Source organism: Paramisgurnus dabryanus, chromosome 7 (assembly GCF_030506205.2).
Source record: "Paramisgurnus dabryanus chromosome 7, PD_genome_1.1, whole genome shotgun sequence".
Classification (NCBI taxonomy): domain Eukaryota; kingdom Metazoa; phylum Chordata; class Actinopteri; order Cypriniformes; family Cobitidae; genus Paramisgurnus; species Paramisgurnus dabryanus.
Genome location: NC_133343.1, coordinates 25811046 through 25836090, shown reverse-complemented (window position 1 = coordinate 25836090; position 25045 = coordinate 25811046). Strand labels below are relative to the sequence as shown.

At 36.7% G+C, this 25045-nt stretch overlaps 1 protein-coding gene across 4 annotated transcripts in view; it reads right to left on the bottom strand.

The window, feature by feature from the left end:
- frmd4ba (FERM domain containing 4Ba) overlaps nucleotides 1–23537 on the bottom strand; it is a 53480-nt gene extending 29943 nt beyond the window's left edge. Inside the window, exons 1-3 of one of the 4 annotated variants that reach the window (XM_065279812.2) lie at nucleotides 23285–23537; nucleotides 599–664; nucleotides 403–497 (exon numbers count right to left, since the gene is read on the bottom strand). In XM_065279812.2, coding sequence (XP_065135884.2) covers nucleotides 403–497; nucleotides 599–664 — 161 coding nt within the window. In that variant the 5' untranslated portion in view covers nucleotides 23285–23537. Of the gene's footprint in view, nucleotides 1–402; nucleotides 498–598; nucleotides 665–5555; nucleotides 5776–23284 lie in introns of those variants that run through there. The other 3 variants (XM_073815191.1, XM_065279810.2, XM_065279811.2) reach the window with 3 other exon arrangements.
- Between the last annotated feature and the right edge of the window lie 1508 nt (nucleotides 23538–25045).

Here is a 25045-nt window from a genome sequence, read left to right as displayed (position 1 = left end):
TGATAAAAAAACAAAAACTAACTGAATGCTTTCATTAAATACTAGCAAAGCATCTGCAATAGCAATGCTATTGATGAACATGTTGCGCATGGTGCTATACATCAGAGAATGCTGGCTCAAAAAAAATCCTATATGCTCACCCTATAATGGTAGTACTTGCTTTTTGTTGTCTTATTTTTTATTACCTGGTGCTTATAGGTCCTATGGACACATTTTGTCATTGAAATGTTCCAGAACATCAACAAATGTAATTATGTAAATGACTGCCAAGACTCATCATTGCAGTGAAGCTGTAATGGCAACTGAAATGATGCTTCATAACAGCATGATAGTCTGCGGCAATGTCCTTTCATAAATATGGATTTTCATACAATGCTGATAAATCACTTTAAATCAACTTACCTCTCATCAGTAAAGGAGATTCCAAAATATTCTTTCTCTTTTAGGTTGAAATGGGATGAAACCAAATCCAAGAGGTCTCGGGACAACAGTTTTGGCTGTTTTAGAGAAAATAGCAGTTCTTATAAATGTCCAGATGTTTTATATATAATAGAATTAACCATTCATCAGTCTATGACTGTGGTTATAATAGGTTTACCTGAACCAGCAGTTCTAACTGCCGGTCATCCAGCAACAGCACCTGGCACAGCCGGCCCTCCGTCATCTGGTAAAGTCAGACATGAATCCCATTAGTCTTAACATTTTCACTATCTGCATCATTGATGCAGGTACACATGTATAGAATACGACATTTAACATATGTAATGTCTAAATATGTGTAGGTATGTCCATGATCTTCCGTGACCCCTAGAGGAATTTTCACACGTCTATGCTTTTATGCACTTATAAAAGTTAATCTAATGTGAGGTGAGGTGAGTGTGTCCTTTGATATTGAGTAAATGAATTGGATTGTTTTTTCCATATGGAGGATTGATCTCTGTGTACAGTCAGCTTAATTTAGATGTGATCTTGGCACTTGTCTCACGATGGCTGTTTGGTAAGTGATAAAAAGTTAATTCATTGTGCAAAATGTTAACAAATATCATTTTTCACATAATAATGTATGGGTAAATATTAAAAATTAACATTAACTATAATTAATAAAAGCACTATTTATCCATTAATTATTATAAACCAATATAGTTAACTGATGTTATCAAATAAAGCCTTATTTGTAAAATGTTAAGAAAAGATATTCTACATATTATATAGCTATAAACTGTCATTATGTATTCATATTAATGTAGTGCCAAACATCTAATTTTCCTAATTTTGGAAATTAGTGATCCATTTGTGTATTGTCTAACATTCCAAAATCTGCTTTTGGATTGCTTTGCATTAGGAACACACAAAATACAAGAGGCTGCTTTTTATGATTTAAAATTTTGTCATCTTGCCTAGCTTTTCTTGGCATGTTCTTGGAGAAAGAGAGATACTTATACAACCACAACAATGCTTAAACCAAGCTGAACTCACGTAAACCCTTAACTTGTAAGGAGACATTGTTCTCTTCACTATATGAGACGTCTGCTACAATGCTTGTACTTATTTTTCTAGGTTTACATCATGTTTTGTTGCACAATAGCCATGCAGCTGCGTAAGTGAGGGTCTTGTATTTAAAAGAATAATAGAATAAATATAATGATCATGTGAAACTGCTTTTTATTGTTAAAAAGCTACAGAGACGCTTACTATCCCATTAGTCTTAACATATTCACTACAGGTATCTGCATCACTGATAAACATGTGTTACTATAGTTGCATAAAATCAATTTCTTCTTAAAATCTTTTATATTACTATAAACCTTTTGCAAAATAAATTAAAAACACAATTGGCTTCATCAATAATTCAAGCTTGAAGAACAAACACAGGTCATGCATGAATTTTCATTGAATTAATAAGGAACCAAATTATCTCTCTCCAACAGATTCACCCATGCACATGCACTGATAACAGTTGATTAATTAACTAGAATTAACTATTCACATGTGCATTAACCAGTTTAAAGTGACCTTCATATGCGTTTAGTGTGTTTAAGACTAAAATCTTTTGCAGATGAGTATAACTACAGCATTTAGTATTTCAAAACACTAAAATAAAAATGTAATGAGAAAATAAAATAATGATGTAAAAACAGTTGGTTAGACCCCATAAAAAACAAGAACCCACATTAAAGCCAGCTTATTGTAAAAAAAACCACACAATCGCCTAAGCTTGGATTAGTCACAATAGTAACCCTTGCTTAACAAAGCCATGCTTTACAAAAGTTGCAATGTTATGGAAATTGACAAAACATACACACTCTATCAATACCTCCCTTGGTATTGGTTTCAAATTAGTTGAAAAAATATTTTCTACTTGTATAGTTTATGCTTCAATATGCAGTTTTATTCCTCCAAACACCAATTTTAGGAGTGAACCTTTAAATTTTTACTTTATCAATACCATAATCAGCCATACCAGTTACCATACATTAGGAAAATCTGCCCCACCAGCAAAGCAGAAAGCCTCATTGGGTTCAGGATGGACTGTATCTTGCCAACAGCAATGTTCTTAAAAAGCTCTCTACACCAGACTCAGCATTATATAAGCTTAATGTGGCATTACATCCCTGCCCCCCAAAAGTCCTCCACTAACCCCCAAACAAGCCTCCATTTATACGTTATCTGGTTGCATGTTATAGATTTACTCATGCTGATTCTCTTGTTTTGTGTGCTTTCAGACTATAAGGTCATCACTGTGCCAGGCACCAAATGGCCGCTGTGTCAGTCTGACTAAACATTCAGCCAACTCATGTTATGATCAATGCAGACAATAGATTCGTTTAAAGTATTGAGTTTGGGATCTGTAATCTTTGTGGCTTTACTATTATTCCTTACAACAAGGGCATTAACATGAATTTGTTGTGTGCATGAGGGCTGGGGTCAGGGAATGAGTGACCATGAAAAAAGAGAGGGTCATGTGACGTGTAATGTTTTTGACATATGGGTCATTCACCGTGAGTTATAATCCGAGTTCAGACAAAGGTCTACACTCCCACCCATGTACAGACACGGCCCTTAAGTACCCAGACAGGGCTATAACCAGCCAATAACAAACACCACTTAAACTATCAACATTATACATACTGTATATCAAGATTGTACATATACAGTATTGTGCAAAAGTCTGATGACATTACAAACAAAAAAACAGGAAATATATACCAAAATATCAAATAGAGCTGCCTAACGATTAGTCGTGACTAATTGTTTGCAGAATAAAAGTTTTTGTTTACATATTAAATGTGTTTGTAATGTGTATAATAATTATTTATATATAAATGCACACACAAGCATGTATAGATTTAAGAAATATTTGCAAGTGTATAAACATTTGTATATTTACATATAATTTATATCATATATAAATATAAATTTTTATTATATCAATATATTTTCCTTAAAATTATACATACATGTGTTTGTATTTACATAATATATTTGTTGACGTACTGTGTATAATAATTATGTAAACAAAAACCTCTATTCTTCAAACGAATAGTTGTGACTAATCATTAGGCAGCCCTAAATACATAAAAAAGTCAAATATAACACAATTTTTAAAAGAAAAAATAGCTTCTTTAGGCAAAGTCAGTATTTAGTGTGACCTCTTTTGGCACTAAACACATTTTATTATCATTATAAAATAAAGTTTATTATAATGATTATTATTATTGGGCTGGGAAAAGATAAATCACGATTAATCGCATACAAAATAAAAGGGATTTTTTTGGCATAATATTTGAGTGTGTGCTGTGTGTAATTATTATGTACATATAAAATTTAAATACACACACATTCATGTATGTATTTAAGAAACATGTATATGTGTATGTATATGTATTTATATTTTTATATATTATATATATATATAAATAAATAAAAAATTGATATATAAATAAAAAAAATCTGACATGAATATATGTATGTGTGTGTGGTTCACTATCCACAATAATTACACACAGTACACACACACATACACATATATTATGCAAAAATAACTTTTATTTTTTTATGTGAATAATGCGATTAATCACGATTAATCTTTTCCAGCCCTAATTTATTATTATTATTATTATATTTATTATTATTATTATTATTAATAATAATAATACAAATGAATAACAATAATAATAAAATTAATTTTATATAGCGCCTTTAAAAGGTATGTTACAAAATACTTGACACTTTAGCTTATAATTGCATTCTGTTTTTTAATACTGCATAAACACTATACACATTTCCTGTATTTTCTGGATGTATTCTAAAAAGTGACTTTCAATTTAAATTGCACTGTTGTAAAGCATCTTTACAATAAGTTCATATAAGTACAGGAAAAAAGACATAAATAGGCATATGAAATAGAATACTTGGTATTATTGTAAAATACATGTTTAAAATTGACAGTGATTCTGTATTCCTATACATACATTGTGTCCCACCATGAATGAGTCACAAGAAAAGCAAAAGGATGCAATGACTCAGACCAACCAGCTCTAAAGATACTACACTACTGCAAAAAACAAACATCTGGAGAGAAGATCTGTCTGGAAATATAAATATCACTCAACTGTGCAGTGACTCTCTATAAAGTGAATTAAGAGAAATACAGAACCCAACAATTTTTATGGCCAACATTTTTACTTTCTTGTTTAAGTTTTATCATGTATTATTTAAACTTTATGAGCTGCCACTGGGGCAGTACCCTTTTTAAAAAGGTCCTCATATGTTCCATTAAGTACAGATACATTTGGTACCAAGATGTACCTTTGAGATACTAATAAGCTCTCCTTTGTAACATCTGTATGTACATCTGTACATTTTGTACATTTTGTACCATCTTTATGTACATCTGTACATTTAAAGGGTATAGCTCCAGTGGAGCTAGGGTACATATTTAGACTATTTATATCTGACAGTATTGAAACAGGTTTTCTTAGACTTCCCAGCATCTTCTGAATGTCAGTCTGTTAAAAAGTGTAATGCATGCAATGTCCATATGGTTAATAAATAAACAAGTAGCTAAAATACAGTCAGTTTACCTCTAAAAAAACAACACCTGTCTTTGACAGACAGCATACATTATATATTAGATGTCATGAATGACTAAATCCAGGTTATGGTTACTAGAATAGCATTCATTGCACACAATGGCAGCAGACAGACCACAGCATTCCCGACAATAAAATAAGAATCAACATCCTCAGTTAAGAACGAAACATCTATAGATAAAGTATTCACTGAATAGAGCAGATGTGCTGTGAATAACTTAATAAAAAAAATCTTCCTTCCATTTAAAGTCAACAGACATGCTTTCAATACAACAACAAAAGTTTAGTTCAGTTAATCTAGTTCAAGATTAGTGTCTTGCAACACAATTTGCAAAATGAAGATACAGTACATTATAAATACGATCTCTTTAATATGATAAGGTGGTATATAGAGGCAAAGCTCAGCAGTCATACCCCAAATTCAAAGTTCGAACCATTTAGAAAATAAGTCTCATTTCCTACCTCATAAACATCTCCTAGATGGCACCATGTTTGCATGAATCTCCTACAGGGCACAAGCCCATCACTGTAGCATCTTCTCAACACCTGTTCAGCCAAAGTCCACACTATCTGACTCCCAGAGGCCAAGAGATCCTCTACGCCACAAAACATGCCCAGCGCCATGCCAGTCTGTCTGGTACACTGGGAGACTGTGCTCCCTCTGAAGCTGATGTAACTACACTGGAGCCTGGAAGAGCCAGGGTCGGTATGCCAGGCTTTCTGCGTAGGCTACCGTCCAAGACTTTTCCCCTTGGAGATGCGCACAGAAAGAGGGCAGGCCACAAACAATCCAGAGTCAGAGACGAGCCACAATGACACACATAGACGTTCACAGTGATGCACAATGAGTATCTACACACTCATAAACAGAAGATCGAGAGCGCACAATCGAGGACGCACACAATGTCTGCTCCAACCACTCCCTTCTCATAAACAAATGTTGTGGTTTCTCCACAAGGCTTTCATGATCAACTTTTACAGATACTTGAATGGCCATTTAATAGATATTTTTACTTGGTGATCAAAGTACCAGTCACTGAGGATAAAGAAAGAGTAACTGTTCATCATTGACTGCTTTCCTTCATAATTTAAAAAGTGATGCTTTCACCTGCATTATTATGGGAATATGGGGGTTACCATTAGTTGTTTCTGGCTGTGTGTACGCATTTGTGAGAGTTTGTTGGGCATATTTTCCACCAGACACTGTGCATCTCCACCCGGCATATTCCAATAGGAAATAAATAAAAATACTTTCTTTAGAAACATCTGGAATATAAGAGACTGACATGTTATTACTAACGCCCAAACTCCTATGCAAAACCAAAGAGGTATTATGAAAAAATACAATAAGGAGGTACATTTTCCATCTCTGTAAATTACTAATTTGAACACAACTTTGTGTATTTATGGCATCTTAAAAAGATGTTCAAGTTGTGTATTTGTGTCCCCTTTGGCTTTCTATACACATTTGAGGTCTTGCATAAATACAGAAGTTCAGACTGTAGGCCATGCTGGCAGGGAATTTAACAAGTGCAGATGCATAAACACACAGCTGTCATATCTGGCAGTAGTATGTATGGATATTTATATTTCTCAGTTTGCTTATGATTTCATCCTCCTAAAAATAGAAACAGAAGGCATTGGAAATATATGGATATGTCCTAGACATGCTCCTTAAAGAATAAAAAATTACTATAAATAAATAAAATACAGTACTTCGATCTGACACAGCTGTCTCGAAGAGCTTATTCAAAGTCGTTACTGCTGTAAATAGTGTCTCAAAGTAATGAAAACAAAGTACTTTTCAATTTTGCCGAATGGAAATAAAATTCCATAAAGGGAATAATTCAGTTAAAGGGATAGTTCACCCAAAAATTAAAATTCTGTCTTGCTTTAATTGCCCTCATGTTGTTCGAAATCCGTTAATGTTTTTGATATATTTTGATAAATGATGGCAACCACACAGTTTATGGTACCATCGACTTCCATAGTAGGAAAACAAATACTACGGCAGTCGATGGGTACCATCAACTGTGTGCTTTTCATCATTTCTCAAAATATCTTCTTAAATGTTTAACAGAATCAAGAAATTCATACAGGTTTAACAAAATGAGGATGAGTAAATGATGACAGAATTTTAATTTCTGGGTGAACTATTCCTTTAAAGGGTACCTACACCATTAAAAACTTAAACTACTTCAAAAAATAGGTCAATCTATAAGCCCACTTCTGTATCAAACTAAAACGACTGCAAGCTTACAATACATGAAGTCAAGCCATGTGATAAATTTCACAAAGTCACTGTAAGTCATTCTTGTCATTTAAAAAACTTCTATCACATCTATGTTAACCAGCTATGTTGACATGCAATTTACCTGCAACAACAATATTCAACAAACAACCAAATCTTATAGTTTACACAAAATAATGTCACAATGCCTCATCTTCTGTACTACTGTCTTACAGCTCCTAGCACAACTACTTATACACACAAAAAGCTGTTTACTCAAACAGATATAAGTGTAAAGAGCCTCTAACTATGACTGACAACGTTGTGACCCACGTTCAAGAGTAGCCTGATGTTTTAAAGGAGTCATTGATGTTAAAAACTGATTGGATGCTGGGAGGCTAAGAGTCAAAGGTTTAAGTGCATTCTGGGAATTGACAGACCCTGCGGCATTGATATGGGTGAACACTGGGGTAAGAAACAGGACACCTCAAGCTCACCTCAAAGTCCCAGTCGACAACAATTCACAAATACCAAAGTGTTTACTATGACTGTTTTATATCACAATATTATTTTATTATACAGCCCTCTAAAATACTTGACTGTGGTACTAAAAAAAGGGAAAAATGTACAGTCAGTGGATCATTATCATAAAATAAAGCCCTTCAGGGTAATAAATAACCAAGTCTCCTGTTGGGGATTATTTTGAAGTACTGACTTGCTGAATACACATTATAATAATAAATATACAGCATTCATTGTCAAAATCATTGAGCCAATACCCATAAAATGTAATTTTATATTTACACATATAATTTTTTGCATGTAAATATTGACCTAATAATAAAGTATCCTATTAATATCCTATTAATAATACTTTAAAGGGATAGTTCGTTTAAAAAAATGAGAATTCTGTCATTATTTACTCACCAAAAATGAAGATATTTGTAATCTGGCTGAAAGCACCATTGACTTCCATACCAGGAAATAAATACTATGGAAGTAAATGGTGCTCAAAATATCTTCCTCTGTGTTCAGAAGCACAAAGAAATGTATACAGGTTTCTAAAAACTTGAAAGTAAGGGGTCATTTTTGGGTGAACTATACTTTTAAATAAACATTATCCTCAATGCAACACACAAACTAATACAAAATATAGATCTATGTAATTTACTAAGAGCATGCATCCTTTATAAAAACAACAGAAATATAGTGAAAAGTTTCTGGTTTAACTGAGAGAGAGGGTGAAAGGCTATGAAAATACAAGATCAAAACAAACACATCCATGTATACATCTATACAGATTAGGGATGGGCATTCGATTAAATTTTTTTGGTCGATTGTCGGGAGAATTATCGATCGACTATCGATTAATCATTAATATTTTTATAATAAAAAATAATTATTTAACTTTTATAATTCAAAAATGTTGAATAAAAATACAGCATGTTTTCCTCCATGAGACCTTTATTACAAGATCAACTTGTGGAAGACAGTTAAACTAAATTTAGTTAGACAAACGGAATATATATGCGCTTGAATAGACTTCATTTGTTCCAAAAAATCATGACCTCTTCATAATTATTCTTTTGAAATCAAAACAGAAGGTCACAGATAACGGAGTATGGTGTCAAATATTGCACCCTGGTGGTAAAATGTTGAATTGCTGCCACACAGTAAAATTCATTTAATTGCTTCAAGACACATGCTACGCTAGGCAACGCAACCTGCATTAGATAGAAAAGTATTCGATTAATCAATAACAAATCAACTTCATCGACAAAATTCTTAACGATCAATTATCGATCGTCGATTAATCATGCCCATCCCTAATACAGATGGTGTGTATGGAATGCAACTACAAACAAAACAAAACCGTACAGACAGGGAAAGGATATTCAGTTCACCATAAAGTGCACTTCTATAAAAGTAATGCCTGCAACCACAGTTCACATGCGACCTACACCTTTAAAAGTAAACACAGCTGTACCTTTTGAAGTCATGTTTTCGATCGAAACCCAAAAGAAGGTCTCTGAACTAAAACAAAGACTACCACCTTTTACATCAATGCGCAGAAACATAATGCAACACGCAATTTTCACTTTCTGTCATTGTTGTTGAGTTTGAAAGGAAAATACAATGTGGGAGAAGTACAGTCTAGAGACTACTGATGTCTTGTGCTTTGTTTTGTGAGTGTGTATAATGAACCATTACAAATGTCGGCCTAATACAGCAACAATCCTTTTATTGCCACACAAACTGTGCTGGAGATACAATTCCAGCTTCGGCTCGGCGTTGAATGATGACCTCACACTCTGGCACTCGTCGGGTGTCATGTGCATGCCCTCAAGCCATCCAGTGACATGGGATCCCATTCGTTTTATTAACATTGACTCTTGATGGCACCCCACTGGCAATTAAATGCCTTTTGTATTTCCAACAAAAACAGGACAATTGTTTGTTGTGTTTTATAACATCATGACAGAGGTCCTTCTACTAACTGTTTATATAGACTTGTCTGGGGAGAAGGTGGGCTTTCTCGTTTCAGCACTCAAATCCAATCACGTGTCTTAATAAACACACAGTCGACTTGTCAAGATTTAAAGGGATAGTTCAGACAAAAATTTAAATATGTCATTAATGACTCACCCTCATGTCATTCCGAACTCGTAAGACCTCCGTTCATCTTCGAAACACAGTTTAGGATGTTTAGATTTAGTCCGAGAGCTTGTTGACCCTTCATTGAAAATCTATGTACTGTATACCATGTCCAGAAAGGTAGTAAAAACATCACCAAAGTAGTCCATGTGACATCAGTGGGTCAGTTAGAATGTGTTGAAGCATCGAAAATACATTTTGGACCAAAAATAACAAAAATTACTACTTTATTCAGCATTGTCTTCTCTTCCGTGTCTGTTTTGAAGCGCATGCGCGAGGTTGTTTTCACATATGTTGGTGCGCACCGTGGTGCGGCCTCGGAGCGCACTAAAATACATTGTATCATTTTTCAGTTAGTGCGGTCCGTGTTCACATATATATATTTTTTACTTTACTCGAAATGCCGCACCGTACACCATGTGACAACGGTCAGCGCTGTCATTGGTCTCTGACAGCTCTTACCGTCTCATGACCACCCCACGTTTCCACGACAACCAGCCTGACAGAGAGAGCGCAGCTATCAAGATGTGGAGATAAACGATGCACGTCTTTGCGAAGTTTCTTTGCTTTAACGAGAAATTGCGTAGCTGTTCTATTAAAGCCTTTCTCACGGAGCCGTTTGCTAAAAGCCCGTAAGTTCACTATTTGTGTGTGGAGGACAACTATGCATTTATAAAATCATCAGCTCAAACGTAAAGGAGACAGCGAATCTCTATGCAACGGACCAGGATTGGCTTGTTTGTTTTTAACCCACAATATAACACCCGGCTCACGTCACAACGAAAGCCCAGTGGCTCAAACATGTGGAGAACTTCCTGTATTTGGTTCGGCCCGAGGTCCAGCAGTGTTCACACCACAGGTGGGTCGCCCCAGAGTTCGGCAACAGCCGCTCCGAGACCACCTGTTTAGAGCGGTCTCGGAGCGGTCGTTTAGTGCGCACCCGAGTGCGGCTGTTGTGTTCACACTGACCCAAACGCACCGTACTCGGAGCGACACGTCATTTGGGCCGACCTAAACAGTGTATATGTGAAAACACCCTAAAGTCATGTGACTGCAGTGACACGGATGGCGTGTTATCCTCAGACATGTTGCAAAGTTTTTTTTTCAAACTTACAGCGTGCCTCTCCCTCAGACTGTAAATGAAGCCCGGGCACACAAAAAACAAACAAACAAAAAAAATCTGGGGCGCACCAGATAACACGTCAGCCGCATCGTACATCATCCGCGTCACTGCACTCACGTGACTTTAGTCTCGCGCATGCGCTTCACAACAGATGCGGAAGAGAAGACAAAGCTGAATAAAGTCGTTATTTGTTATTTTTTGACCAAAATGTCTTTTTCGGGGTCTTACAAGTTTGGAATAATATGAGGGTCATTAATGACATTATTTTTATTTTTGGGTGAACTATCCCTTTAAAGGGAGAATTTGTCGTTTCACGCAGACACATTTAGACACATACGCTTTTGTTTATTAATTTGTTTGAATTGCTTGTGTGATTTCAACATGGCACCACCATGATAGCTTTCTCATAGAGAAACACAATGAATGGCCCCACTCGCTTTTACAAAGAGCCAATAAGTGTTTAGTTAACCTCACAGCCTGGAATCTGATTAAAAATGCTGTATGATATTAAAAAAATTGTTGATCCATACAGAAGTAAGAGATTGTAGGTTATTAATGCCCTATTTGGAGCACATTAGCTAATAGATATCCTTAAGGCTAACATCTTTAATTTCATGGGGACTTTATGTCTTGGTCTCTCTCTTTGTTTCCATTTTTCCCTATTCCAATATTGCTCAGAGATAATCTCATAGTAATGCTCAAGCTCTGATTTGTATTAATGAGCTCATTTCCACTGAAAACCCAGAGGAGGGCCGCACAGAGCAGCCTTCCTCATCATCCTCTACTTTCCCCCGGCATAGCTGAAATGTGACATCAATTACCAAATGCAATATGAAGACGATTAATTGTCTGTAGACTTCAGGCATGTTAGGCATCCAAAGGGCACACATGCTGATACATGACAGGCATGCAGCTCCTCCGCAGTACACGTGTGCACATCAACAGCTGATGGCCCAAAAACTGTGTATGACTGTACTTTGAGATGTAAGATGTGCAGTGTCTGCATTAGCATTTTCATCTCTGGGATGCCTTTCAAACCCAACGGTCCACTGCACAGTCAGGCTGTATGAAAGCAACACCAAAAGGCTGTCTGACCAACCTACTTACTGACTACAGTCTTTGTTAGGTTACAGATAGTTTGACAGGAGGATTGGTGGTCGGGGAAATTATTTTCGATAATAAATTCTAATGTTATCACACCAACCCATTGTGTATAGTTTAAGAATAATTGCTTCATATCTGAGAGAGATTGAAATGAGATCAGGCTGTTTAGACATTTTTTTACCGTTAAAATATGTTTCTCTGTAAAAATGTTTTATACTCCAGTAAGATTTGAGTGTATAATGAAAGAAATAAACATTCAACTCTCCTTTCAAATGCTACATTTAAAGAAAATTATATTTTATAAAGAAAAACATTATAGACAATTATAATGTCATACTTGGTAAATCTGAATATCATAGGGACATAGGGTGGACATTTTAACATGGGCCAGCATGCAACACCCTAGCAACCACTTCTAAGAAAACCCAAAGAAACTGAACACCACAGGAATAACCCAGAAATGTACAGCGACTGTATAGCAACACCACAGTAACCACCAAAACCACCCTAGCAACTCCATAGCAACATGATAGCAACCACCCAAAATACCATAGGAACCACTCTTAAAAAACGCAGTAGCAACTGAACACAACAACAACCCAGAAATATATAGCAACTGTATAGCAACACCACAGTAACCACACAGAACACTCCAGCAACCCCATAGCAACATGGCAGTAATCAACCACTCCTTAAAAACACCTTAGCAACACCACAGTAACCACCAAAAACACCCTAGCAACTCCATAGCAACATGACAACAACCACCTAAAATACCACAGCAACCACTCCTTAAAAACACCTTAGCAACTGAACACAACAATAACCCAGAAATGCGTACAGAAGCTGTATTGCAGCACAACAAAAACCACCTAGAACACCCTAGCAACTACATAGCAACATGATAGCTACCACCTAAAATACCATAGCAACCATTCATTAAAAACATCTTAGCAACTTTACACAACAATAACCCAGAAATTCAAAGCAACTGTATGGCAACACAACAGTAACAACAAAGAACAGAATTGCAACCCCATAGCAACATGACAGAAACCACTCTTTAAAAACACTTTAGCAACTGAACACAACAATAACCCAGAAATTTAAAGCAACTGTATAGCAACACCACTGTAACAACCAATAACACCCTAGCAACCCCATAGCAACATGATAGCTACCACTTAAAATACCATAGCAACTATTCATTAAAACACCTTAGCAACTGAACACAACAATAACAACCTAGAAATTCAAAGCAATCGTATAGCAACACTACAGTAACAACCAAGAACACCCTAGCAACTCCATAGCAACATGATAGCAACCACCTAAAGTACCATTAGCAAACACCCTTTAAAAACACTTTAGCAACTGAACACAACAATAACCCAGAAATTCAAAGGAACTGTATAGCAACACCACAGTAACAACCAAGAACACCCTAGCAACTCCACAGCAACTTGATAACTTAGCTACCACCTAAAACACCATAGCAACCATTCATTAAAACACCTTAGCAACTGAACACAACAATAACAACCTAGAAATTCAAAGCAACTGTATAGCAATCACTTAAAGTACGATTAGCAACCACTCTTTAAAAACCTTTTAACCAAACCTAGAAATTTATAGCAACTGTATAACATTAGCACAGTAACCACACAGAACACAACCGCAACCCATAACAACATTATAATAATAACCACCTAAAATAGCACAGCAACCACTCCTTAAAAACACCTTATCAACTGAACACAACAGTACCAACCCAGACATTCATAGCAACTGTATAGCAACACCGCAGTAACCACCTAGAGTACCATAGGTGGTTACTAGCTATGGCATTGATGGCAACATCCACAACACCCTATCAATGTGGTGGCAAGCACCAATGTAAAAATCTAGTTATCTTTGTTGGTTCAAAAATTAAACATCGTTATAAAAAATTAAAAGGATATACTTTCATGAATATTTAAGGGTATTTAGCTTACAGTGGGGCATTACTTTGTGTCCTGGTCGGGCATTTAGCATTTAAGCTGTGACTGTGAGCCCACTAAAGTGTCTATTTGACTGGGATTTGGGGCTGACATAGGCCACAGCACACAGAGCTGGGTTATGTTGAAACCTCTGAACCGTGACAAAAAGAATGGGTGTGTGTGTGTGTGTGTGTGTGCGCATAACACAGATGCCACAGAGCAGGAGGGGAGGCGGTCACTGCTGCTTCTGCCTAGCGTTTCGCGCATACTGTCTGTCTGCCCCCTCTAATAAGGTCCCAGCGGGATTGTGGGTGCAGGGACTTTTCAAAACGATAGATTAAGAACGTGAGACCACTGGCTGTCAATGTCATTTGCAAGAGATGAAAACCTTAAATGGATTCTCAAAGTTTCACCACAGGAGGCCAGAAGCATAGACAATGATAAAAATAATACATATATAAGCGAGTGAGGAGGGAAAAGTTGGGGAGGAAAATGGATAAAGACAGATGGGGTATCTACATTTTTGTTACATGGCTCTATGGAATTCTCTTTTCTGATTGGTCAATAACAGAATTAAATGTTTTGTATAATGCACTATATGATTGACAGTTGTCCCTGGCAAATAATTGTCTAATGCTACGTACACACCAAACACCGGGCATCGCATTACTCGCGGGATTTTTTGTCATGCGAATTTTTAGGCGAAGACGCGTTTGAGGCGAATAGCGTGTTTTTTTTGTGGCAAACGCGCCGCCCACATCACGTCATTTGCATCGCCCCACGCAAGGATGCATCTGATCGCGTATTTGCATTGACTTTGTATGTAATCTACTTGCGCAAATCGTTGAACTCGTGTCTAGTGTGAACCCACAGTTACACTGTTTACTAAAGGCTTAAGTATGCTCCATTGTTTAGATGTTACCGTGGGTTCAAACCAGTCGCATTTGAGGCCTCAAATTTGCGTCTACCATGTCTAGTTTGCTGCTTGAACATTTTGAGTTTACTCGCTTCATTTGCGCGTGAAATTTTAGTCATCGAGACCCTTCTATAGACTTCTGCAACTCCTCTCGCTTCCTGTAATCACGTCACTACTAGAGCAAGCTCCTGATTGGTTAACACTGTGCGTTTTTCCGCCAAAGTTCCAATTTTTCAACTTGGGTGTTTCCCCGCTGCAACACTCAATTTGTGCCAACTAGACATGCGAATGAAGCGAATCGCATCTACCGTGCCACGCGAAGCGCCTCATCCGCACCGCAAGACCTCCAGACACGCATCAACGCGTCTTTACATTGACTTAACACTGAAATCACTTGCACTTGACGCCTCTATCGTGGCTGGTCTGAACGTAGCATAAGTGAGGGTCTGCTATGCTTTGAAATGCTGTGGGTTCGACCATGCGCAAACATTTGGGTACAGAGAGTTCATGTAGTGAAAAATGAAAAACATTCATTATTTTGTGTTTATAAAAAATGTCACGTACACACAATAATGCTGTCAAAAAGATCCGTGTTTACATAGATCCACAAAGACAGATGAACACAACTTTTATGATTTTTGAAGTCAAAATTCAGCTTTTAATATTTCTAGTAAATGCATTTACGCATTAACACTTCAAAATGCATACAATTTTCTCAAAATGAATTTGGGAAAAAGAATGGGCAAGGGAGAATTTTTTGCAAGGGAACTAGTGTCCCGCTAACTTCTGGGTTGGCCTACAAAAATACGTCATTCCTGCGGGACTCTATAAGAGAGGTTTTTTTACTACAAGTGGCCCTGGACTATAAAGTACATTTTTGTAAACTTAAAATAGTTTTGTAAACACTGAATCAAATCTGAATCAAATTATTGACATAATAATCATAATCAAATTGAATCATGAGATCAGTGACGCTTCATACCCCTATAATCTATAAAACTTTTTTTTAATCACATAACAACAATGCTCTTAACAGTTTGATGCACTACACATGCATTCAACATCTTCAATTCGTAACTGAATGGACCCTCATCGTGATATGTTTAAATATGCGCATTTTATGAATTTGCAATCATAAAGCTGCTGAGGCGTAAATGTTTATCATATCCCATGTGTCTCATGTGGATCTTGTAAATATTAATATTTAATGTTCCCTGCTACTTAACAACACGTCTCCAAATATATATTATGCAAAGCATCACTGCATAACATTTTAAAGCATTTGTTCTGAGTCTTATGATCTTGTCTACCCTTCTGTGACATTTCACCCTTATTTAAGCAATGTTAAAGTAGCATTGTGCCCTTTTCTTTAGGCCTAGGGCAGCAAAATTATATTTGGAGTCAGTTAATAAATATAAATGAATTATTTCTCTAACAGTTTTATTGCAACACAACAGACTGGGTTCAAACTCGGACCAGTGCAGTAAAAAGTTACAGAATGTGCTGTATTGTCACACAAACAAATATGATCTTACATTTTTTTTAGTGCTGGGCAAAGATTAATCGCGATTAATCGCATACAAAATAAAAGTGATTTTTGGCATAATATATGAGTATGTGCTGTGTGTAATTATTATGTATAAATAAATACACACACATTCATGTATGTATTTAAGAAACATTTACATGTTTATATATATTTATTGATATTTTTATATATTCTATATTAAAAATAAATTTAAAAAAATTATATATAAGTAAAACAATTCTGAAATGAATATATGAATGTGTGTGTGGTTAAATATACACAATAATTAGACACAGTACACGCACATATATTATGCAAAAAATCACTTTTATTTTGTATGCGATTAATCGCGATTAATCTTTGCTCAGCACTTATTTTTTTTCCATTATTGTAGCATAAAACTACAATTTAAATGTCCAAAATTATCCAGAAATCACGGACAACTTATACTGTCTGCTATTTTGTCTAGTATAAGACATGGAAGTATAGTAGGATGCTTTTTGAAAGACTTCTTTTGGGTTCATAAACAGGAAACAGAGAATAGAGTTGTTAAAAGTACTTTAAATGAAATCACACTCGTCATGCGGGTAAAATGGCCCACAGACGTGTCAGCATAAACAAAGCACAGTACAGCGGTATAAACAAAAGCACAACTACAAAATTCACATGCATGACAAGTTAGATCACAACCAGCCACCTGCAGTCTAATCACTAAATCTTATCACAATGTTCCAGTCATACAAGATGACTTGCTTTGTATGCATAAAAACTAACAATTCAGCAAAACTTCAGCTGCTTTTCTCATAATATAACTAAGACTACTGTACATTGTGAAATTATGACTGTGTTGGGAGTTAAATCCTTCAAATCTTTACCAAGCCCTTTGGGCAACAATTACAGTAAATCGCCTTTTCTGGTCATTCAAGGCATGACAAGGTCATCGCCCTTTATCGAGACCTCAGTATGCCCCACCCTAAGGCCAGGCATACCTGATGCTCAGCTTACAAAACACCTGCTTAAGGCATCTAAAGCAGGAAAACTGACTAAATATCAGGTTTCTGACTAAGAAGTAACCCCTGGATATCCCTATGGAAAAAAAATCATAGTTTAAAGGCAAAATTTGCAAGATATTTGCATTAAAATATCCCAAAACTATTTTTTCACATGTTACATTATCCCAAATGATTTCAACAATGTTTGAATCCAAAGAATTTGCATTTTAACTTAAGGTAGTCATGAAATTGAAATAATCTTTAAAGAGCATCTATTGTCCAAACACAAGTTATCGTCTTCAATGTAAATCTTTTTTTTGGACTACAACAAACACACGGATTGTAGGCAACAGTTTACTTCCTGGGATTGGTGATGTAGACAAGACCAAAATTATCATAATTCCTCCCGCTTGGACTCATAGCCTGTAAGTTAACTCTTGTTAGCATTGCATTGTGACCGAATCTTTCAAACATGGTAAGGAGCTTCACATTTCTGATGTCAGAGGTTTTCTGGCCAATCACAACGTACAGATCAGCTGGCCTATCCGGGACACAGAGCTTCTCAAATCTGTGCGTTTCAGGAAGAGAGTGAAATCTGGAGCTACAAAAATGTACGGTATGTGGAAAATAAAGTGTTTTTTAACCACACAATTTTTACAATTTTTTAACACCAAATACACAAAATAACATTGTTTTTAGGCAAATGAAATAGGTGCTCTTTAATCAAAACCGCTAATCTCCTCCCCTCCTCGAAACAATATCAATATGATTTAAAAATATTTGTCATGCTGTTTGGCGTATGGTTTAAAAATGACAATGGTAATTTATTGTAAAAATGTTTAACCAAAGCAGTTTAACACATTTTCATTTGTATAATTGTTGTTGATGTAAAATACAAGAAAAAATTATCACATACTTGCATTTTCTGTTTTAACGCACTTTGAGAATATCCCAATAATAGCACAAAGATCATTTTAATGCACTTTTAATCGATTGGCTGCTTTTATAATAACACACAATCTGTTACACAGGCAAAATATATACCTTTAGAATTAAATAAACATTACAAAAAGGAAATGACACATGGTCTATTTGACAGTCAGTCTAATATGAAAAACCATCTGCTGAAGAAAAAGAGTTCCTGACCTCTGTTCATTTCCTTCCTTCAGTTCATTGTCACCAGCCTGTTTATGTGCTAATCCAATTCACCATTTATGAAATAGTTCTCTGATTAAGTTTAGCATATTACTTACCAGATTAATATTATTTACAGATTATATCCATCTCTATTACTATAAGAAGAATATATTGAGATACTGTACTGAAGACAAACAAAACCATATACCCTTCCAGCACTACTATTTTTGTGGAACTGTGCCATACAGCTCTATTGATTTCCACTGTAGGCCACACATTTATTTCTGTAAAGATGTTTCCATAGATTCCATGCCAACAGTTCTCAAGAGAGGAAACACATACAGTAACAACAAAGGTGGCAAGCGAGACAGCAGTGGATGGACCATTATCATCCGTTCTTCCTCTTTGTGTCTAGGTGGTCTTATATTAATAGACACTTTTATTAGGGCATTAATGGAATGTAATTGAACATACGCCGCCAGTGGAAAGTAGAAAATGGGTTGTAATTATAGGGATTATTCACAGTTTCCCTTGAGAACAGTAACAGGAAACATGAAAGTTCAGGCTCAGAACACCAATATGCAATGAAAACAATAGGTTTGTAGCTCTAATTGAATTTTTAAGAGGTTGTAATGAAGCTTTAATTGAAGGTGCAAGATTTATGTTTACACAACATAGGTTTGTCATATATAATATTACACACATCAAAATTTCACATACACGGCATCACTGTAAAAACGATACACGTTTACATGGATTACACGCAAAGATGACTAAAAAGACTGTATTACGTATGGCAGGCCAGTAGATGGCAATTTAACCTTGTAAAGAAGCTCTACAAGCCTGCGCACATAAGGACTACCGGCACATCCGGGAACTTGACTGTAAATTTCGTCACCGCCCCTTTTTGGGGGAAAACAAACCAGACCTCTCATAGACTTCCATACAAAATAGCGGAACAAAGCAACGTTCGTACACAGCCGGCAGGCGTAAATAACTCATGAAATCACTGCCATAGAGCGCGAAAGATACATTAACACATTTAATTTGGTCAATATAAAAACATGTCCCTTTCATTCTCCCAGCGTCAAATTTGTGTAACAGCGCTATCCAGTGATTGCTGGAAATATCACTAAGGCTAGATGTATGGATGTAAAGTGCACTCAGTACTCTAAATATAAAGACATAATATATAAATACGAAGTAACTTTCAAATACGAAGTAAAATCATTCACTGGCTTCCCTGTTGACTCAATGAGGTATGAGTAAATGTCCGGGTAAGACATCTCTGGCCAATGGGAAGCGTTGTTACATAAATATGACGCTGTGAGAACGAAAGGGACATGTTTTTATATTGACCAAATTAAATGTGTTAATGTATCTTTCGCGCTCTATGGCAGGCAGGGTGGACAGATAATTACTCAACATGTTTAATCTGAGCAATTTCATAAGTTATTTATGCCTGCCAGGTGTGTACGAACACCGCTATTTTGTATGGAAGTCAATGGGAGGTCTAGTTTGTTTTCCCCCAAAAGTGGGCGTGAACCTGTTCAGAGACATTCTATGACGTTGCACCGGTTGTGCGTATATGCATCTTCTAATAATTAACGACGGGCCGTTGAATACAGAGTAATACACTGCGGGTGTGCATCATTTTCAAATAATTCCAAACCCTGGAGTCAATTATTTCGCTTATGCCACGGTTACCATAGATATTGCTCTCTGGTGTGTATTTTTAACACATTTGACATGTTAGGTGTGTGTTTATGGAAAAATAATGCAGACACGTTACCGTGGGTTCACACCAGCCGCGTTTAAGGCATCAAATTCGCGTGTACTTCGCGCCTACTTTGCCGCTTGAACAGTTTGAGTTTACTCGTTTCATTTGCGCGTGAAATTCTAGTCATTGAGACATTCACGCGGAATTTCACGTCATGGGAGGGGCTTCTGCGACTTTGCTCCCTTCCCGTAATCACGTCACTACTACAGCAAGCTCCTGATTGGTTAACGAGTCGCGTTTTTACGCCAAAGTTCAAATTTTTCAACTCGCACAAACTAGACGCGCGAATGAGGCAAAATCGCGTCTACCCCGCCGCGCTAAATGCCTCATTCGTGCCGTGAGACCTCTAGACGCACGTCAACGCGTCTTGACATTGACTTAACATTGAAATCACTCGCGTTTGACACCTCTACCGCGGCTGGTGTGGACGCAGCATTACACACCCACATGGCATCACCACTATCACAGATTCACGTTAACGTAGTTACATGGTGTTGTTATCAAAAACGTACCCGTTGTGTAAACAAACACTCAAACCAGATAAAACTTTCTTGTTTACGGATGAAATCATTGTTGTATAAACTTAATAATCGATGACCCCTTAAAAAGGTGACTCAAAAAATTTAACCGGTGAATGGCCCTCCGGTCCAAGCCTACAAACTAGTTTGACACCTTGCACTACAAAATAATGACTGAGGTAATCATAGACACGCAAATGCAAATCTACAGTATACAATATGATCCAAATGTGTTCTGACAGCTTAATTTTACAGCTATTTGTTGCAACTATTCTGACGTGAGAAATCTAACTAGAAACATATGCATGTGTATACAAAGCTGATCCAATACTCAAATGCTCACACCCTGAGTATACAAAAATCTACTGCACAAAGTACATTTCAGTATAAACCTTCTGATGCTTTATGTGCCAGCGTGTCTTCTTAAGGACACGGTCAGATTGGAGTGACACACCAGTGTCCTTAATGCAATGAGGGACTAATGATACGACACTGGGTCACACTTGTTTGTAACCGAGGTTGGTGTAATTGAATTGAGTTGAACCCACATACCCCGCAGAGGCACGGCCAGCACTACTAAATCTGGGGGCTTTGAATTGATTTGTTCTTTCAAACCTATAGATTAACGCTGACCCATGCAGAGAGACTGACCATCAGTCTCCTTTAAATCTTAAAATACATTTAAATCCACCTGCTGTAAAACAAGTGCGTAAATAATTAAATGCACAGAACTGAGTCATTTCTAATAGACTGACTCGCTTCCTTAAAGATCCCATTTTCAAGTTCCCTTAAAAAAGCATCATCTTACAGTGTGTACACGGGCATGAAATATTATCTTTTGTGGTGAGTCTTCCTTTGTTGTCTAACAGGAAGGTGAGCGCGTTGTCAGGTTACACATCGTGAACATACTGGATTTACAACTATATCATGTAACATCACTCTTGTGTGTAGTGTTAACAAAAATACTGAAATATGACATGGGCAAGAACATAAAACACCTTTAACAATCATTTAGACGGAAACATAATCAGTAGGGGGGTTCCTGTAAAAAGCTGTTGCTTTAACTAAGCACAATCCCTTTAAACCATCTTTTAATGTGTGGTGCATTTTTGTGTTTTTACATTATAAGCACTTTCTATCAGCAAACCTATTAATGCACCCATTTTACTCTTTATATCGGTTAATAGCTTCATTGAACTGGAACTGACCCGATGTCATGCATGCATGATGCAATTGAACTGCTTTAAAGTAGTAAATGCATGCCTACTGTAATTTTTATTATGCATGTGTGTTTGAAGGCACCTGTGTGCCCTATTTTTACACAGCCTTCCTTATTTGAATACTGCCTTACTAACAAAATACTCTGTCTGTCACATGCACACAATACAACCAGCTAATCCTTAAATCTCATTTAGATTTTTGTTAATACGATCACTGGTTTCCTAAAACACACAAAAAATAAACTATCCCGAATTTCTTTTCTTCTAAATATGGCCTGGATTGTGTCACCCTTGCACAATATTCAGGATGTCACATGCTTCTGTCTCCTATTGTTTGTCTTTCACAGGAAGCAGGAAGTTCAGAGTCTGCAGGAACGGTGGGAAAAGTGGGCTTTTTGATAGGGTTTTGTCTTTCTTTGTGTTTCAAAACAGACCAGAAAAATCTGTCTCAATCTGTCTTATCAACAGCTCTCACATGTGTCAACAAGGAAACAGTAGGCATGCCAAAGCCAAGTACTTTAATGCACACTTACTTACATATTTGGGCATAACTAAGCATAAACATTTAAATTTTTACATGGTTCAACGTTTTTAATATTTTTGATCCGTTTAAATCAAATAACCAAACGTAAACAAGGTTTGAATTTGCAATCATTGAACGCTCATCTGACAATCAGGTGCTTCTGACAAAATTATACCCTGTATTTCAACACAACCATACACTTTCCACAAAGTTTGTCTCATGCAGGCAAAGAAAAACAAACTGTTTGTGTAATAAACGTAGTATGCAGTAAACACACTAGGTTAAGTTTCTGACAGCAGTCAAGCGTTATACGTAGGTGCGGTTGTCAAATATTAAACGTATGTCCAAAAGCGCAGCGATAAACTAAACATATTATCATCAAGTTGTTATACTAACAATTTTATGCCCTTAACATTTACCATAAAACACAAAAAGGAAAAACAGCACGCAGACTATCCAATCCTTTCATACACAAGCGGAACTCACCTCTCTTTATTCTCCGTATTGTTCGGTTTAAGCCCCAGGTTTGCGAAAATCTTTTGTCTTTTTTGTAACCCGAGGCTAAAATATCTCTGGTGTCTCCGTGATATCGAGTGCAAAGTCATGAACACGAGATGAAAACCGAGGCGCAAAAATGTAACCCGCCGGTGATACACTTCATGTCAGCTTTGTGAGGACGCAGGGTGTCGTTAAAGTCCCGTGGCCGTCCATTTACTCATCTACCCCTCCTCCGCCCCTATCTGTTCCCTCCAGCCAGACCAGCCGGAGCAGATGAATTTCCCTCTGCCGTTACCATGGAGAAATGAACGCCACTGACGCAGGCGGTTTAAAAAGCTATAACCACGGATACAACGCGTGCGATATCAAAGTGTATAATATTTAATAGCTTAAAAATAATAATAATAATATAAATTACTTTAAATCAACGCGGGTTGTCTATTAAATAATTGCACTTATGAACTAAAAGTATGAACTGTTTTTGTTATGGGAAATATACATATTATTTGAGTGCTTGGCATGTAATTGTATGGCCGGTTCTCAGAAGGCTGCAGCCTCCGGAAGTCGCATATGCAGGCTGCAAACGTCATCAAACCTGTTTTTGTAAGTTAACTAAGTATTACATTCGCAAGTCATACGCATATTACAGCAATTTACGACTAACTAAGAATAATAGTCAACATTATAATAGTCTGAAATAATACCGTGTTCATGACCGACGTATACAGCCTATAATGCGACCTCCGGCTGCAGCCTTCCGATTGAAAATTAAACGGCCAATATATTTTCATGCATTATACAGTATATTCAATGTGCATCACTTCTAATTTGTTAATTCAGTCATTATATGTGGGTGGGACAAGACCCATCCACTTTTTAACCCATCATTATATTAATTTGGACCCACTCACATTTTCTTAGCGCATACCGGGATGTCTGTTCACTTGTCAGAGCGCCGTCAGTCAAATCCATTCCGCTTGAGGAATGACGTAAAAAATTAACTCCGTTCCGCGTTTTAGTTGCAGCCTTGACTTCCACGCTGCTGCTTCATCGAATCCATTCCACTTGGCTCATTTAGAGTTCAAATAAATGATATTAATTTCGTGTTTTTACTACTTTGGCCTGCTGCACGACCGCAACACAACAAGGTAAATAAAGCGTTTAAGCTATAAAATGAATTGTTTAATTAAAAGGCACAAAAATACAAGATAATGGCATCACTCCAGTACATGTTTTGGACCCACCCACATTTTTGCCTCCGACGCAGATGCATTTTAATCACTGTGAAACCTATATAATTTTTCAACAAAATTATTGTTTAGTGTTAAACATGTTAAAGATGAACGAACAAGCTGTTGATGTGTTACGCTTTTTCCTCACAAAGGCGGTTCATTCAGCATAGACTTCTATTCAAAGTAAACGGCATCTGACGTAACGTTACTAGTTGCTACGTAATGCGTGTAGGCGTTCCATTTATGACCTCATATTTAGAATCCATGACAACCATAGAACGCCCGCTCTCAGGCTATTTAAAGCGCAGTTGTCACAGTGTTGGGTTGTTGTGTGGTGAGGGTACCCAGACGGCAGACGACTCCGGGCAGGATCCGCTCGGGTTGGTATCAGGCCCGGAGTCGTGTAGCACGGTAAAAAACACTCTAGTGAGCAGCACTGCAGGACAGGTAAGAGAGAAAACATCTAAAACCTTGAATTATTAAGAAAGACGCTTTTATTAGATATTATTATAATTAT